At 40.1% G+C, this 18,092-nt stretch overlaps 1 protein-coding gene across 1 annotated transcript in view; it reads left to right on the plus strand.

The window, feature by feature from the left end:
• The window catches only part of LOC139663563 (metabotropic glutamate receptor 4-like), a 109,289-nt gene that overhangs the window by 76,284 nt on the left and 14,913 nt on the right, over nucleotides 1-18,092 (plus strand). Inside the window, exons 3-6 of the mRNA XM_071542274.1 lie at nucleotides 306-441; nucleotides 652-806; nucleotides 1,144-1,284; nucleotides 14,315-14,515. Coding sequence (XP_071398375.1) covers nucleotides 306-441; nucleotides 652-806; nucleotides 1,144-1,284; nucleotides 14,315-14,515 — 633 coding nt within the window. The remainder of the gene's footprint in view (nucleotides 1-305; nucleotides 442-651; nucleotides 807-1,143; nucleotides 1,285-14,314; nucleotides 14,516-18,092) is intronic.

Raw genomic sequence — 18,092 nt, forward strand, 5'->3', positions numbered from 1 at the left:
AAAGTGCTAAAGACTGTGATTCATGGGGGCTGGACACCAGGCAAAGTGAGATTACAGAATCTTTCTCCTCAAAACTGAAACCACTGCTGTTGATTTGCTGCACACTCAACCTGGAAAAAGTGTGTGTTCTCTAATGAACTGCCTCAGTGGCAAAAGGCAATATGATGTCTAACTAACCTAACTACCATATTTCTGTTTAACTCACAGATGTGGTAATTTTGCATTTCTGTGATTAACCAGCTACTGTGACAGCTTCCTCCAAATACAGGTATGATATGTAATTGTAAATGTCTCTGTCTGATTAGGGGGTGTGTGCATCTCCCAGTCGGTCAAGATTCCCCGGGAGCCCAAACAGGGAGAGTTTGACAAGATCATCCGGCGACTCAGAGAAAACCCAAATGCAAGAGTTGTCATCCTTTTTGCCAATGAAGACGATATCAGGTAAGGCCGTGTAATAGCTTGATAGCGCCCCTTTGAAGATGATAAATACATGATTGCATTGGACAGCACAGAAACACCTGGGAACACAGCAATTTCAAACCGACTCAGCCGGAGCATTGTACTATAATGAATTGTAAAACAAAATCAAAGTAGAGCTTGTAGTGAAGCTGACCTTATCCATGGCAACATCTGTTTCTTTACCTTTTGTAGGCGGCTGCTGCATGCGGGTAAGAAGGCCAACCAGACAGGTCATTTCATCTGGGTGGGCTCCGACAGCTGGGGCTCAAAGATCTCCCCGGTTCTGCACCAGGAGGAGATGGCAGAGGGAGCGGTCACCATCCTGCCCAAGCGCCAATCTATCAGAGGTACATCGAAGGACATTATGCATTCATGATGACTTCAGGGACTGCTTTCCAGTCTAGGTTACTGTATATTTCAGTGGGTTAATCCATTGGGGCCTTTCCATGTGAGGGAAGGCTACATATGTTTTCTGAATAATAAAACATGCTTAGCCACTATCAGCTGATCAGCTAATGTCAACAACAATGAAATTATTTTCAAACAATGTGACAAAAAGTAAATTAGAATATAATATTCAATCAATTATTGAACGCACTAGAACACTTCATCACGTACTGTACGGATACCACTGTTTACACTGACACTGCGCGTCAGTGACACTGAATCCATTGATCTGTCTAGGGTTTGATCGTTACTTCATCAGCCGCACACTAGAAAACAACAGGAGGAATATCTGGTTTGCTGAGTTCTGGGAGAACAACTTCAACTGCAAACTCAGCCGTCACGCTTTGAAGAAAGGGTCCGGGCTCAAAAAGTGCACAAGTAAGATATTCTCCTCTTGGGAAAAGCTGTTTAATGTTCTTTTTTTTTTTTTTTTTAACTTTTTACTAAGTTGAAAACACTCTTTTGATGTCTAGAAGGAGGTGACACATTTGGCTCATAGTGGAAGAGTTTTGACGACATTGCCCAACCATTAAAACTGGAGCAGCTATACATTCAATATTCAAAATCGCAGTTCATCTCACAGCTCATTGCAGTGCTGCACTATATTTCTGCTGAGTCTGGAGTGTTTACCCACATGGCTATAACAAGTGAATGGCTTAGCAGGGCTGCATGGTTAAAGGCTCCGGGCTCTGTGCCATACGTTATCCAGCTGTGGATAGCACAATCTGTCTTGGGGTGGAAAAACACTGCACATTTTAATAAGATTTAAACACCAATTAACTAGTCCAACACATATTTAGTGCATGAGGGTCAAAATTCTCACAGCAGGTTTTTCTTGAGGTTTTCTCGCAGCAGTCTTCCTTATCTACTGTAGATAATTTTCTGCTTAATTCGTTTCAAGAAATCAACAAGAAATTCTGTTGTGTTTACCACACTCATGATGGTCAATATAGAGGTTGTTTCATCTTGATAATGGCAATGATCACAAACATACTTTTGTGTTGTGTTTTTTGTTGTTCTTTACTCAACATTTTAATCAATATTTCTTGCAAAGGCATATAATATGTCCCATGACAATAATCCAGCAGGTGCATGCCCCATTTGAGTTTTCTAATGTAAGACACATGTTCATTATGTAAAATGAACCACTAAGAGAGTGGCATAATTATATACTATGTGCATAGTTATTCTTATGCACAAATATTCATACACTGTGCTGCTATTGTCAGAGAAAGCAGTCACATCTCTTTAATACCATCTGTGGTTTGGCACCCGCTGCTTTCTACCTGTCAATACGGGATCTAAACAACACAAATTTTGGTAATTGAAGGCAATCTTCTGCTCATCCACTCTTGTAATTAAAGCAAACACATTTTCTGAGACAACAATAACAAACAACGACAAAATGAATTTTTAATTAATCAGTGAGATTTACAGAACATTTTTTTGGTCCACATATCAATAAGGGCCCGATTCAGACTACATTAGGTCACATGGGTCTCATGCGGATTGAGATACTCATGCTGTTCCGAATCAGACTTGGATTAACCGTTGTGCGCACTGAGGATTTTGGGCATGCCTTCTCCTGTGCATGGGTTTATTCAAAACCTTGGTTTCTTTGTCGCTCCCACTGGTATGGTGGAAAATCAGGCCATTAACTTTTCTCCTTTTCATGTCTTTCTGCAGAGAATACTGTGCACCTTTAAATCAGTTTTGGTTGGGATGACGGCGTATAAAGATTGAATTGGCAACATGCCCTTTGTGCATCAATTGGATAAAAACTTTACAAAATCCAAATTCTTTGCCAATAAGGAACTTTTTTAAATATCAAAAATAAGTTTTATATCAAATGTTGAGTTTTGAGGTTGAGTTGCTTTACACTCAATTCACCACAGTCACTCCCCAATTGCATTGCTCACTGCATTGAAACGTGGTGCAAACACTCAACGTCCATGTCTGCATCACGTACCAGCTGGATGTTCATGGAATGTTGTCATGTTGAAATTTGTCCTTGTGCTCTCTGTGCGCTGACGGTCACAGAGGATGGCAAAGATGTCGTTTAGAAAGCTGTGTGATGGAATCTGTCCTTGTGTGTCTTTGTGTGTCATGTGTCTAGCCAATGCATTCGTTGGTGTTTCTGCTCACTGCCATTAAGAACTGCAGAGACAGAGATATTCCCACAACAGCCTGTCCAGCTGAGGCAGTACCTGACACCGGGACGGAAAGAGTGCATGTTACCTGCAGTAACACAGGAAGGATTTCGGCTCTACAATCTGGCTCTGCATATCATTATTCGGCTCTATGATTGAGGCTCTATCCATGTGCAAACGCAGGGCACATGGATGAACATCTGTTAAACTCCGCCAAATTCAATTATCTTTTGGCACCCTCCATGCTCCACCCTCCATCGCCCGTGATGATCCCCTAGAAACTCAGGCACATAAATGGCAGGACATTTGCAATCAGTTGCAGCTTTGGCAGGGCACATGGCAAGACAAAACAGGTCTGACTTTATAATAGGGGCCCAGATGATGCTTAATTATATTTTTAAATAATTTTAATAATTTCTGAATACTCAATTAAGCATTTAAAAGTGTTTAACAGATAATAACAAATGACTAACAAATTGTTAACTAAAGCAATCAAAAATAATTCCATTTCAGTTTCACAACACATAAATGATTAATTGACCAACATATTGTTAAATACAGATTAAATAATGTAGACAAAGAATGTAGCAAATTAAGTAATCATCGATTCATTGTTAATTAACCATCAAATAACTAGAAGGGCACTTGGAGAGCGCAGACCTCCGCCAAGGCCAATAGTCCAGTCTTCTATGATATGCAATGTGCAAGCGCAACCAATATACGGACCCGCGCCAAAATTTAATGGGTTCTTCCTTGGTCCATGCTACACCCTTTCACAAAGTTTCACAAAAATCGGGCTAGTAGTTTTTCCGTAATCCTGCTGACAAACAAACAAACAAACAATACATAACCTCCTTGGTGGAGGTAATAATTAATAATGATTAACTCACCATTTGTGTGCCACCATTAACTTATTATGTGTGTATGTTTCATATCTAGTCACATCCTTTTTATGCAAATTGAGTGCACATTTTATATATTGCGTGAGCACAATAGCATGTCAGGCACACAAGTTAATACTTTGCCATCTCAATTTTTATTTTATTTTTTCCTGCAGGGCGGCCACTTGTGGCTTCCGTAATATACTGAGGTGGTGACCCATTTGTAATTAGCACTATGTTATACTATGCTTCACACAACTTGAGATGATTAGATGGGAGTATAATTGTCAGTAGTAACGTATCAATTAATGGGTCATAAATTTACAGTTGTAATGGCTCATTAACCTGAGTTGTATCACCACCCTCACATTACCCACATATCATGTTATTATATTAATTCTCCAATCCACCTGACTTGCATGTCTTTGGAAGCCTTCTTTGGAAACCTGCGCAAATCCACACAGAAAAGACTGTGAGGTGACAGTGCCAACCACTGAGCCACCGATATATCAAAGGTTATTGAGATATTTATGGGTATTGGTATATCAATGTATATGGAAAGCGTGATGTTGACCTGTATTGTAAATTATTGAAAAGTTTAGGTTAAATTAGCATTAATTTAGCAAGATTTTAAAATTAATATAATGGTTAATTAAGATTAACAATAATTCAATTCGGGTAATGATGAAATTTACAATATTGAAGTTATGATTTATAGTGAAATTAGACGTTTACAAGAGCACACCTGCGAGCATCCCACCTTCGGATTTCAAATATAGATAGGATGCTTCAAAATACAGGCAGCCTCCAGTTTTTAAGCTGTTTGCTAGACAGATGTGTTGTTTGCAGGTTTGTAAGGCCCAGAGGTAATATAAATGACGAAACTGAAACTGAAATGAAAGCTAAAATTGAGGGAAAAAAACTGGTCTCTCTGAGTTTAAACTGAAACTCACCTCCCACGAAGCAATCAACCGCATATTTGTTGATCACTACCATGTACGACATCACACAAGCAGTCTAGGCTGATAAAAGCAGAAATTATCCTTTAACATCAACACACTGTCTCACTATCTACATGTAAAATGTTCATCTACTTGACATGATTTTGCTCTCACGCATGTAAAACCCCTGGAGCAAGGCTTTGAATTCATGACACTGAAAATAGTTGACACTGAATAACATGGTATGGAATCAGCCCTACTAGCATGAGAGAATCACATAACTTGAATGGATAGAACAGTCCTTACACTGTTTGTCTTGGTAATATGGCTTGTACAGCATAAAATGGTGATTACAGAATTTTAAGGGTTAGTTGCTATGGTGACAAGGCAAGTCTGTTCATTAAAGTGTGTCACACGTTTGCTTGAGAACTGCAGATGAGTCTGATAACTGTCAAAACTCAACTGAAAACTAACATTAGCCATTATCAAAGACTGTACTTCTCTCTCTAGCTCTTCTAGTCAACTTCTAGTCAACTTCTTCTAGTCATTAGCATGTTAGCAATCCATGGCAGCAAGGAGACAGAGAAGCTGCGGTAGTTCTTGCTGTAAAACCTTTCACCTCAGTCGGTTCATACACAAGCTAGCCCAACGGTACACATAAAAAATGGCCGCCGCTCTGACCACCCTGGAATATTGATTTGAATGGGAATGACCGTTCAATCCATTCAAGTTCTGTGGAGAGAATACAGTGTGGGCGTCAGTGGTGGTTCAGTTCCTGCCATTTTCCTCGCTCATTACAGGCATTTTTTATGGAGGTTCTGTAAAAGTCTGATACTTCAGCGTTAGCGTTAAACTTAATTATGAGCTCTGCTTGCTGGGGAGGCTGCCACACAGCATCTGTTCCAGGGCAAAGTGTGGGACTCCAGGTGCCGCTGCACTGGTGGAGCGCTTTGCCCCGTCTTTGAGGCTGCTGTGCCAGTACCACATGGGGTACGGCTGCAGAATAATCAATGTCCTGAGAGGGTTAGGATGCTCAGCGTGATCAAAGGATAAGGAGTGTGTGAGCGACTGGGAGAGAAGAGAGAGATTTGTCTTTTATCTGTGAATGAGGGAGATGTAAAACTGATATTGATTAACGTGGAGAGGGGAAGTAAGGTAGAGCAGGGTTCCATCTCGTGGGTTCGTATTTCTCCTGCTAATTAATGATGCGGGGGGAAAAGCATGCAGACAAAGCGATCATGTCCTTTTTATTCGTTGTATGAGATGAGCTACAGTATGGGAGTGCCCAAACCCCAAGTATGCCATCCAAGTAACAGTTTGATGCTTCAGGGTGAGTTTGCTGTTCAAAATTAACAACATATTCATTGTTCCTGGAGTAAGGGTAGAAGACTTATAGATATGCTATATGGCTTATTCTTAAAACAGAGCTTTTGCGTTGTGAAAAAAATTATACTTGATGATCCTCATGATCCTTCCTTTCTCCAGGAGACCCTTCATAATATTCAGCTAATTATTACTGGTGTAAAAATCTACTTGAACAAAAGTAAAAAGTAGTTTATTTAAATTGTACTCAGAGTTAAAGTTACTTTAAAACAAGACATTATTATGTATGAGCTTGCCCATGCAATGCAAAACAAGACAAGAGGACAAAGTTCAAACTAGATTCTACTAATTAAAAAGTAAACAAAAAATATAACTTTAGAAATGAAAATACATGAACAAAGTAATGGATGAATCAACACAAAATGTGGGAATATGTGGCCTGTTTCTGTACACTATCCCTCTTTTTTCACCAGCTTAGTGTTATACTCTTATTTTTCTAACTGCACACCTAACAAGCCATAGGCATGAGTGAGAGTCTGGGTAATGATTTGGATATGATAACATTCACTGACTTTTCCTAACCTGCTCATCGTTTCCCTCACTCACCAACTACATCCTTCCCTTTCGCATTTGTGCTTAGCCATTCACTCTCCCTCTCTCACCGACCTGCTCTTTCCCTAAATCACCCCAAAAAAACAGGTTGCTGTGGGCAAAGTTAATTGCAAGAGTGTAGTCACCCACATAAAATGCAGGTTGAAGACAGAATAACAAAGACTAGCACAGTTAAGTGATCAGTCAGTTGAAGCATGAATCTCTCCTTCCACAACTGCTTTATCCTCATCAATAATTACTAGTGCAGTGCCCGTTCAAAATAGACATAGGCTATCAGTCACTTGCTTTGAGCCCTACTGCTGCACAGAGCGCTGTTTGCTTGTTTATTTAAAGTTTATTAATATTGAACGTGTCGTGTGTCCAATCCGACACTGCACGTACTTGGGTCCCCAGCAATACACCCACCAAGTGTGAAGTAGATCGGACGAACGGTTCTCGAGATATGCGAAGGACACACATACAGACACAGATTCCTTGCTTTATAGTATGATTTTCTTTCACTGTTGATATTGCACATTTCTATATGAGCATTGGAGCATTCCAAAAATCTCTGTCATTATTTGATCTGTCATTAACACCAAAAAATAAATAAAATAATAAATAAATAAATAAAATAAATAAATAAATAAAATGCCCATCCCCATGTTTCTTTTACTATCCAACTAACTAGCAAGACTAGCAAACTAGCAAGACAACAATCAGGCAAACAAACCAATAATACTGTAGCTGAATGGATGTTTTCTGGCTAATGTTAACTGAGTTACTATCATGGATAAATTTAGCATTTCACATTCCAGTCAGTTAACTTAATGTTACCTCCACACGCTTGCGTAGCTTTCATGCAAATGCCATTAACGAGTTTCTGAGGCAGTGCTTATGGACAGCCTCCAAAAGTACTCTGTAATAGCTGTGATTTGAAATGTAGCAAAGTATAATATTTCAGTTAAAGCATCCTTAATAGTCTCACTCTCCTCTCACTATGAGCAGTCTGCCTTGAAACGGCATCAGAGGCCGAGGTAACAGGCCATCAATAAAGCTCATCACAGATGTTAAAGAAGCAGACAGTAAATGCAGGCAATAAATAGATACAGGAATAAATGAATAAATGAATAAATAAATAAATAAATAAATAAATACATACACACATACATACATACATACATACATACATACATACATACATACATACATACATAAAATAAGCAATGTTGACATTCAGAATCAGAATCAGCTTTATTGGCCAAGTATGTACACATACAAGGAATTTGACTCCGGTTTTTCTTCTTTCTTTTTTTTCCCCTCATGTTCGTGAGTGGGTCTTGTCTACCACATGTTTAGCTTCATTGTACTTTCTTGTCTTACTGCCTTTTGCCATTGCTGTTTCTGTGCTGAGCTGTAGCCGCTAGCCTCACCTTGACAGCCACAACCAGCTCACCACTGGCTGTCCCAACAGCAAATGGTAATACGCCCCCAAGAGCCAATTTCAGGCAAACAGGGGTATTTAGGCATATGTACGCCCAGGGTCACAGACAAACACAGACTGATAATGTATCATGCATGTTATTTTTTATTATTTGATTGTGAAAAAGTTGTCAATTGTAGCTTTAGGTAAAAATAAAATTACCGACTTCAGAAAATACTCAAAAAAGTATAGGAATATAAAAAAGATACTCATTTATAGTGGAATTGTCATGGATAAACACAAATTAATGAATGAAGAATGTCTCTTATGTCCAGTGATACCAAATATATGTAGACTTCACCAATTGTGAGGCTAATTCAAAACAAAAACTAATTAAAAGTCATGAGATATAAAATCACATTTATATGATTTGATTTTTTTATTTTTTCACATGGATGAATAGGACCCATAGTGGCTGGCTATACGTGCCTAGAACTTGGATGCACTCCAAGTGTTTTGGCAGAAGAAGACTGGATGGCCTGTGGCCAATCACAAGGAGAAAAAAGGTCAAAAGGGTTTGAGCCAACATAGTCTGTCACAAACTGCCTCGTGTGACACCTCAGAGTGGGAGACACCCTCACTTTGCTGCTGCTATGCTTAATCTGAATGGATTTCTCTGAAAGCAAAAAGCCAGCCCGGGAATGTGTGGGAGTGTGCCAACATGCCAATGAGAAGAGAGAGAGATAGAGAGAGACAGAGAGGAAAAGGGGGAATGTTCTTATGGAGAACAGACAATACAAAGTTGGTGTGGGTGGGCTGACAAGCCTGCAGGAAAAATATCACTCTCACAACCAATCTGGCTTGCAGGCTTCCCCATGGCATAGGCATGTCAGCCAAACTGTGACAATCGCTGTCCAATCAAGGCCCTGTGGCCCTTAATTACAGAGCCGTAACCTCCGCCATTAATTCATACATTTCAAAAGCTCATGAGATAATCGGGGACATTAAAACGCCTTTAGTCTGCAGTGAGGAGCTGGAGATGTAGCAAATGAAATATGGCTGTGAGAAGTAGACATCTGCTGATTTGGGGCTAGCATCCTTTTAAATTGAAGTGGCTATTGAAAATTGCTTGAGCCCTTATCAGGACAGCTGTTGCATGATAAACTGAAAATCTGTTCTGAAATGTTTTGATATGGAGCTCTAAAAGTCTCTACATGTCCAACATGTTGAGAGAAGCCGATAAACAAGACGACCCCATGCTGCTCAAACAGCAGTCCTTCGTGATAGCCAGCAGTCAAACTGTGTGGTGAAGCTTGGCTTCATCTTGATCAACGTGTGTCATACTGCATGGTGCAGTTATTAAAATTGGTTACTCAAAACAGTTGGCAAAGAGACAGAGACATGTTGACCAGCACATGAAGCAGAACATGTTAGTATAAACGGAGATCTGGAGATATTGACTCTGTGTTGCATGATTGTGTGATGCTATAATAACAGTTCATTATTTGTGTGCACAAATTGCTGTGTCTCTGTGATAGGAAGAGTTTAATCTAGAATGTCATCAGGGTCTTCCTGAGGCTGCTACACTGACAGTGAATAGACTTTCTGGAATATTTTTTTGAACTTTAATATGCAAATGAACATTATTTGCTCAAGGCTCTGAGCTGGAAAATGTGTCTGTTTTCCCACAAAGACACCCTGGGTAGCCTACTGTCAGTGTCCACAAAGAAACTGGCAATGCAGCAGCTCCATAAAGTGCCACAGGTAAGATCACAGATGGGGTTAATGATACACTTGGCATTTTTTTTGGCAGTGTTGATGCGGCGATGCTCCCAGCAACAGACAACAAAGGAGACACAGAGTCAAAAATGTATTGAGATGTTTGCCTGCGACAAATTGTTACAATGTGTTTAAATACTTGGGCGCTGCATCAGTGTTGCTCAGCAACGTATCACTGCCTGGAGCTTTTCTAGAGTTCTAGAGTAAACTTCTTCTAGAGTAAACTTTACAAGTCAATGAAAAAATACAGGTACATTTTAATTGGCAGGTTTTTGCTTTTGATGCAATTGGGGTTTCAACTCATTAGATTTTGTGGCTAGCTATAAGAGTCGAGCTACAGCATTAACTTATCTTAGCCAACTCACCCAGTTTTTTCTTGAAGTTCCTCCAGTGTTTCTCACACTTTGGGCCCTATTTAAACGATCCATGGCGCATGATCTAAAGCGCATGGCGCAAATGCATTTAGGGCGTGTCCAAATCCAAATTGCTAGTTAAACGACGCACAATGTGGCCGCAAAGTAAGGCGCAAGGCACAAAGGGGTTGTACTAAGTCCCTTAATTAATCATAGGTGTGTTTTGGGCGTAACATGAACTCAACCAATCAGAGTGTAATCTCCCATTCCCTTTAAGAGCCAGGTGCGCTTGCACCTTGGCGCATTGCTATTTAAAAGGCGGATTCGGCAAGTTGGAGAAACGAACGGTTTTCTGCTGAGGAAACGGATCTGCTCGTGCGCGATGGCGATGTGTGTGTGCGTTGGGTAGGCCTATGTTGTGCGTCAGGTGAAGGTAAGATGCCGTTGCAGTTTATTTTCATGACTTTTTGTTGGGCTGTGCTTTTTATTACTGTGTTGTTTTTCTTGGTTGTAGGTTGCGTATTTAGCAATTGGCAATGTGTGATGATGGACATGTACGTTGCGCATTTGGCACTGCGTAATGGTGAAAGCATATGGCAATTTGGCAACAAAATACATGTCAGGAACGAAGTAAAGTGCAAATTTTCATAGTAGATGATCCTATTTTTCTATTTTGCATAGCAAAATTTCTATTTTAAATAGCAGGAAAATACTGCACCAGACTTTAGACCAGGTTTTTGTTGGTCAATAGCGTAATCGCTTTCCGCTGCCTCAAGATAGCAAAGCGCCAACAATGCGCCTGACCACACCTCATTTTAAGACCAACACGCCCATGGGCGCAAAGATGGGCACAAGTACATTTGCTATTTAAACAACGTGGTCGCTGGCCGTGAAAATGACAACTGCGTCAGTCGGAAAGCAATGACAATTGGGCTGCGCTTTGTGCCGGGTGTAAGATAGGGCCCATAGACTTTACTTGGGCAGGCTGCCCAGGTATATTAACGGCCGCCAAAGTATATTTGGCGACCCATTATCCGTCCGAGAGAACGACACCATCCGTGATCGATTAAGTGGACAATCTCCCCTCGCTCTACCCCTCCAGGGTTTCCCAAAACCTTGTGGCGGGCCGCCACAATATCAGCACTGACCGCCACAAATTTTTTTTTTTTTCACTATTTAATCGTAGAACGCTCTCTCTCGCTCTCTCTCTCTATCTCACTTGCTCTCTCTGTTGCTCCCCCTCTCTCTCTCTATTGCTCGGTCTCTGTCTCTCTCTCTCTCTCTCTCACTGACTCGCTCTCTCACCGGACCCGTCTGTTCGCCTCCCACTGCACACGCGTGAGGGATATTTTTTTTTCCATGCCAAGAAGACGGCCGACTGAATTCCCGAAAAGAAGAACTAACAGTTAACGTTACTCGGAATACAGCTGAGTTTCCGAGATTAGCACGCTGTATAGCCTAGCTGCTAGTCAGTATCCACTGAGTGGACTGATAACGTTTTTAACTCTGAATGTTTGCTCCCTCAATCCAGTTTAATATTGAAAAATATTTTCAAAGAAGGAAAAGGACTCGTCCTGAGGAGGAGCAGGGACAGTCTGGACCAGAGGAGCTGCTGAGCAGTAAAACAGAGTAGGCCTAGATAATAATGTCAAAGGCTAGTAATTTAACGATGTAAAGATACAGGTGAAACTGACGCAGAGAGATGTAGCAGGGCAGAGGGGCAGAAAAGCAGATTTGTCTGTAAAAGGGGTCTCATTTCTATTCTTCACCTTGTAGACAAAAGCAAGCAACAAACAGAACAGTGTAGCACTGTTTATATTTTTAAGTTATGTTATCTTTGACACAAAGTACTTTAGATATATGTAAATGGAGTTGCCAACCCACCTACCACCACAAATACATTTGAATTCTGTGGGAAACACTGTCCTCTGCATTTCTCTTCCACAACATTTGGTTACTTGTGCTGCTGAAATATATTCCAAACTGTGGTCAGCTACAAGTATGCCAAGTATCATTGCAGTGTGTACATATTGCATATTGTTTCATTATTTGATTTTTATTTGTTTATTGTTTTGTTTGCTTGTTTTGGTTTTGTTTTTTGTTGTTTTTTGGGGATTAAGTTTGCTACCACTGAAACTTAATCTTTGCCTCTGACAACACAGCACCACATACAGTAATGGATCATTCAAGACTAAATATTTAGTTCATGAAATCATTATTTGTTCGACGTGATGCTTGCATGCAAATTTTGTCATCTAAATATACTTATCTACACTTTTCTGTGGATGTGGCCAATATAAATCCTGTTAATTTGCTTAAAGCAGTGTCCGTTAATTTTTACATACAAAGATGGCAGTGTCTTTAACCAGTTGGTAAGCACAAAAAGTAATTTTGCAGCCTACGGCCATTATTCCAGCCATTTCTCTCTTCAAACTTCCAGTCAGCAGACCCTCCACCCCCCACTCCTCCCCCACTTATTAACTTGCAAAGTTTAATTGAATTCCATTCAGCAGGTATATAAATATATGAAGCTCTATAGCTCATTCCTGCTAATTACTCTATTGTTAATCTAAATTGAACACACACATGCTTTTTTTTTTATCTCTCTTCCACATACAGTAGGGTTACATGGAGGCGGCTTTAAGAACTGGGGCTCCTGACGAGAGGACCAGAAGTTAGGATTGGCATGTTGTATCTCCTTCCCAGTCCCTACCTCCTCATAGCAATTAACGGTTACAAAAACTTATGGAACAACCTGGGCCAGGATTAATAAACACCTATCATAAGTTATTACATTCAGCCTATGAGCGGATTAGCCGTGTCTCCTGAATGGATGTCTTCATTTACTGCTTCCCTGATTCCTCACTCTGTTGGCCTCAACATCCCAGCAGAAAGCATTGCATTCACAAACAGCATGACTTTGTCATGCAGGTCAGGATTACATCAAATCGTACGTTTTGTTTTTTCCAGTTTGTGAATGGAAAAACTACATAATATAGGTAAGGCCTAATGTTTACAGACTGCTCAGAGGGAAATCCATGTATTCCTGGAGAGACAAGAAAGAGTTTTTGTTTTTAACTGATTAGATTTCTCCGTGGAGAAAACCTTGCACTCCAGATATTGGAATTGATTTGCTCCTCTGCAGTGATCCAGATATTTACCTTCTAGCTAATTGCAAGAGGCAGGGCCCATTCAGGGTAAGACTCACCGAGGAGCAATGCATTTTCTTCTATGCCTTTTGGACTGGCGCCACACCCTCCATTTAAAAGACTCAGCTCATTCTAAGTGGCTTGCACAGAATTGTCCTGTCCGAACTTCAGCTACATTACAGAGTGGGGGTAACACTAGATGAAAAGTGTTGGCAAGACAACAATAGTTTTTTGCTACTGTGGGGCAACACCATAGTACATTCTAGTTGTGCTCATGCTGAAAAATGTAGTGGGGTGAGTGTAAGTTGAAGATGGCTCTCATAACAGTTTCTTTTTTTACTTTGATATTTCATGCATATCAAATGTTAAAAACTGCTGCATATCAAATGTTAAAAACTGCTGCTTTTTCACCAGTCTTCTTCAAACAAGAGCAACAGTAGGTCACATTTCCACAGGGACAGGGACAAGCTCACAAGTAGATAATTCTTTAAACTGGCCTCTCTCAAAGAACTCACTCAAACCTTAAAGTGAATGCATTCTTCTTGATTGCATGATGTGGCTGATGGAATTACAAATCTTTCCCCTTGATTGAGTATTTCCAATTGACTTTTCAAATCCTTTTCAATCTCTCTCTCTAATGTTTGCTTGACTGCATGGATACCAATGACTTATCCCAGCACCTGACAAGGTTAACAATGAGCCAAATGAGTGACCACAGAGCAATGTAATTTCACTGATTTTAATGTCTCCAGTTGATAAGAAAAAAGTAATATGTGCATGTGACATGTCTAATTTAAGTTTGTCTGTGTACCTTACAGATCAGGAGCGGATAGGAAAAGACTCATCCTATGAACAGGAAGGGAAGGTGCAGTTTGTTATTGATGCGGTCTACGCGATGGCCCACGCCCTGCACAGCATGCACCAGGAGCTCTGCCCAGGGAAGGTGGGTCTCTGCTCTAGAATGGATCCCATCAATGGCACGCTTCTGCTCAAGCACATCCGCCGCCTCAACTTCGCAGGTCAGTCAAGTTCATTAATATTGGAACACATGGTCGTCTGTCTCGCCTTAGGATAATGTTTTTCGTTTCATATACCGTTGGGCGCAGTTGAAACGCTGTGAAGATATGCAGTGGGGACATGTAATGATTTCTGCAGTTTAGCGATACTCTAACTCATTTGTAATCATTTTAAATAATGATTTTCAAACATTTTCTGGTGTCATACATAGTCCATCAATTTCTCTCATGACGTAAACTGTATTCACTAACCTATAAATTCACTAACCTATAGTATGTTTTATTGCTTACCTTACATTGCAGGTGTTGAAAATACTTTTATAGCATAACCAGTAGTTTTGAAAACATTTTCTCCATTTAGGCAACAATTTTGATTCTTCTGTGACATATCATGGGATCCACACAGCCTTTGATAAACCGTAGTTGTTGTCTTTGACCAATTTGCCATTTCTTATCATTTAGCCTCACATTACACCAGCTGTCAGTCAAGGCTCCCCCACCCCACCACCCCTACCTCCCACCCCAACCCATCCAATGGGGGGCATATGAATGATTTGCTGCTTGCATGCAAAAGAGCTGCGATCCTAAGTTTCATTATGCAGACACTGCCTTTCTAAAGCAAAGCCTGTATGGCTCGTGCTTGTACAGAAGAACATTTTATGACAATTACAATTCTTTCATAGAGACTCGAGTGTGCTTTGTACAGATAAATTATTCATTTGAACTCCTGCTCTTCAAGCTAATTTGTCATTCTAATATCTACTTGTTGCATTGGCAGAATGTCAATTCAATGTTTAATTCATATCAGAGTTTCAAAAGATGTTGTCCCTCAAAAATACTAACTTGTGTGTGTGACTCATGGCAGGCTTTCAACTGCCTAAGGCTGATAGACTTTTTAATAATGAAAGGGAGGATTTCTCCTACATCCTAGGACAGTTCATGTTGTATATATTACAGTATTGTTCGCTATAGCCTGAAAGGAGAGACAGTGGAAGCCACAAAAATGTATAGCTCTGTTTGCAATGAACTGGAAAAAAGGGAAAGGTGACTATGGAAGCGTCTGGAGGAATTTTCTGGGATCATTAGCACAGTTTCTGGCTCAGATCTGTTAGCGCCACTATACAATAATGAAGCTCATTTGTGAAAGCTCACACAAATATTCAGCATGCCCACAAATTGAGTTTCTTGTTCATTAGCATTAAAGGACCTCCACAATGTACAGTTTTCTAGTTTCTATCTTGGGGAATGAGGTGTTCATGATCACAAACATTTATTGAATTGTTTGAGGCTACAGAGATACTTTTCACACCATATTTAACATAAAATATGAATCATATTCCCTTCTGAACATAATTATAATTTCTTTTAAATGCTTAGCTGGTGTGACTTCCTCAGTGTCTGTTGGAAATTGAAAAGCACTTTGGTTGTTAAATGAGGAAATCATACAAATAATGACTGTATTTCAATTTCAATTTATTGAAAACTGAAAAAATAGACAAGCATAAAAGATGAGTGTTCGCTAGCGAGAGGTCAATTTATTCATGAATTTTCATGTATCATAAAATTTTGTTTCCTATGTTTTGCCAATATTCAAAAGATGTTGCATAATATCACATCATAATGTCATAGGAATATTAACTGTGGCAATATACATTGACCTTTTCAGTGTGGGAGTGGGGCAAAGGGCATAATGTACACAATGTCCTCAAAGCATTTCCTTTATATAGTGTTTAACATTTGTTCAGCATATAAGTACTAGGCTTGTAAACTGAAGTGCCACTGGTTTGAATCCCTAGACCTGCTGGGAAATCTAGGTGGGAAAAGTAAACTAATAATGTTTCAATCTCCCTCAACAACCATCAGGCTTCCTTTAACCGCCCAGCTGCTCCAGTGGAGCTGCTCAGTAGCCAATAGCACGAGTGAGAAAAAAAAGACTGTTAGACTGTTATATGCAACATGTCCGGTGGTCAGTCAAGTCAGGTTCAATGGTGTTCATGTTCTGCTGTAAAATAGCGTCCTATACTTTGATAACTGACACTGTAATCCTAGACGAATCATGTTTGAATCATTGTCTACAAGAGAATGTCATATTTTTCCATTCGTATCTGATAGCTGTAATATTTTATTCCATATACCGAATATGTATTACATTAGAGACACTTCTGAACCTGCTACCGAGTCCAAGGTAGAGTTTTGAATGCAAACACCCTGGGGCAACATCACAGCTTTCCTTCCCTTTTGGCTCTGACTTTTGATGTCATCAGTTAGATCATGGTCCTAAAGGGACCATGGTCCAAATAAAAACATCAAAGCTATGCAATGTGAAATGACATATGGTTAATGTAAAATAGAGGCATGATGGATAAAATAATTGTGCAAATACAGATATTGTGCTTTAATTAACATACCAAGTATGCATCTTGCTGGAGACGCCTTGTTCTGTACTCAAGTTTAATCTCCAAGTATGAAGAGGAAAATGTGGCAAAAAATGGAATTAAACATCTTCATGCAGTGTGTAGGTCGAAATCGTGCGAGTGCCCATAATAAAAAAAACATTTTTAAGTGAGCCACTTATAGTGGCATGCCTCTATGTGTTGGGTTTGGTGTAGGTCATCCTTTTTTGGGGTCAAAGTGGTACAGCATCGCAATTTGCTGTCAATCGACCAATCAGAGCCCGTACTCCCACTGCACATCTCTCTGACCCTACTTTCAAGACGCCCTGGTTTGAACACAGTTTATTTCCTTGTCTTAATGTTCATCCAGTTAATTTAACTTTAGTAGCTGAGACTATGTGAAGCGGTTGGCTAATTGTTGCTTCAACTCAGCCAGAGATACTGCAGGTTCTCCGCAGGGAGAGAAGCCAAAGGCCGTGACAAAAACGACTCCCCACTAGCTCTGGCTACTTGACTAGTATTGATGATATTAACTGGATTTTTTTTGGCTACAAGTGAGCACGTGTTTTCTGCTTATTGTAAGTGTGTTGTGGAGAGAAATAATAGTTTATGTCCTTACTCAAATTTGTTATTTATAAATTAAAGTGTAATCAGCACAATGCCACTCTACAATCGTGGATCTTGCTCTTGCAACTTGTGTTTGCCTTAGAATTCTGTAGTATTCGTAGTATGCGCATCTTCCTATTTTTAAACAAGCCTTGAAATAACTGTGGAGAGACATTCAAGGGGAGCTCTAGCCAAACTGTATGACAATACTTTGAGGTTACACATATCTCCATCTAATTGCATCAGCACGTAGCAGTATATTGAACTTGTCCAGATGGATGTAACAACCCAACTGCTGGAACTGGGTTTACTGGAATGGAGCAACACATTAGTTCAGGCAGAACACTGAAGTCATGCATGCCATCAGCTGATTGGCTATCAGCTGTCCCATCCAAACAGCACATCAGCTCATCAGTATCCACCAACTCTGAATCACCAATCACATTCAAACAAGTCAGTGAGGCGGTCTTTATAATCTGACAGCTCACACACACTCTGCTGATCATTCATGCCACTGCTGCTGTTAACCTCCTCCTGCTGTTATCTGTACACAGGACGTTTGTGCAAGCTATCTCTAAATT

The sequence above is a fragment of the Centroberyx affinis genome, unplaced genomic scaffold (assembly GCF_046629955.1).
Source record: "Centroberyx affinis isolate AG114_WGS23_722 - 3 ecotype Tasmania unplaced genomic scaffold, CSIRO-AGI_Caff_v1 ptg004049l_1, whole genome shotgun sequence".
NCBI classification, from domain to species: Eukaryota; Metazoa; Chordata; class Actinopteri; order Beryciformes; family Berycidae; genus Centroberyx; species Centroberyx affinis.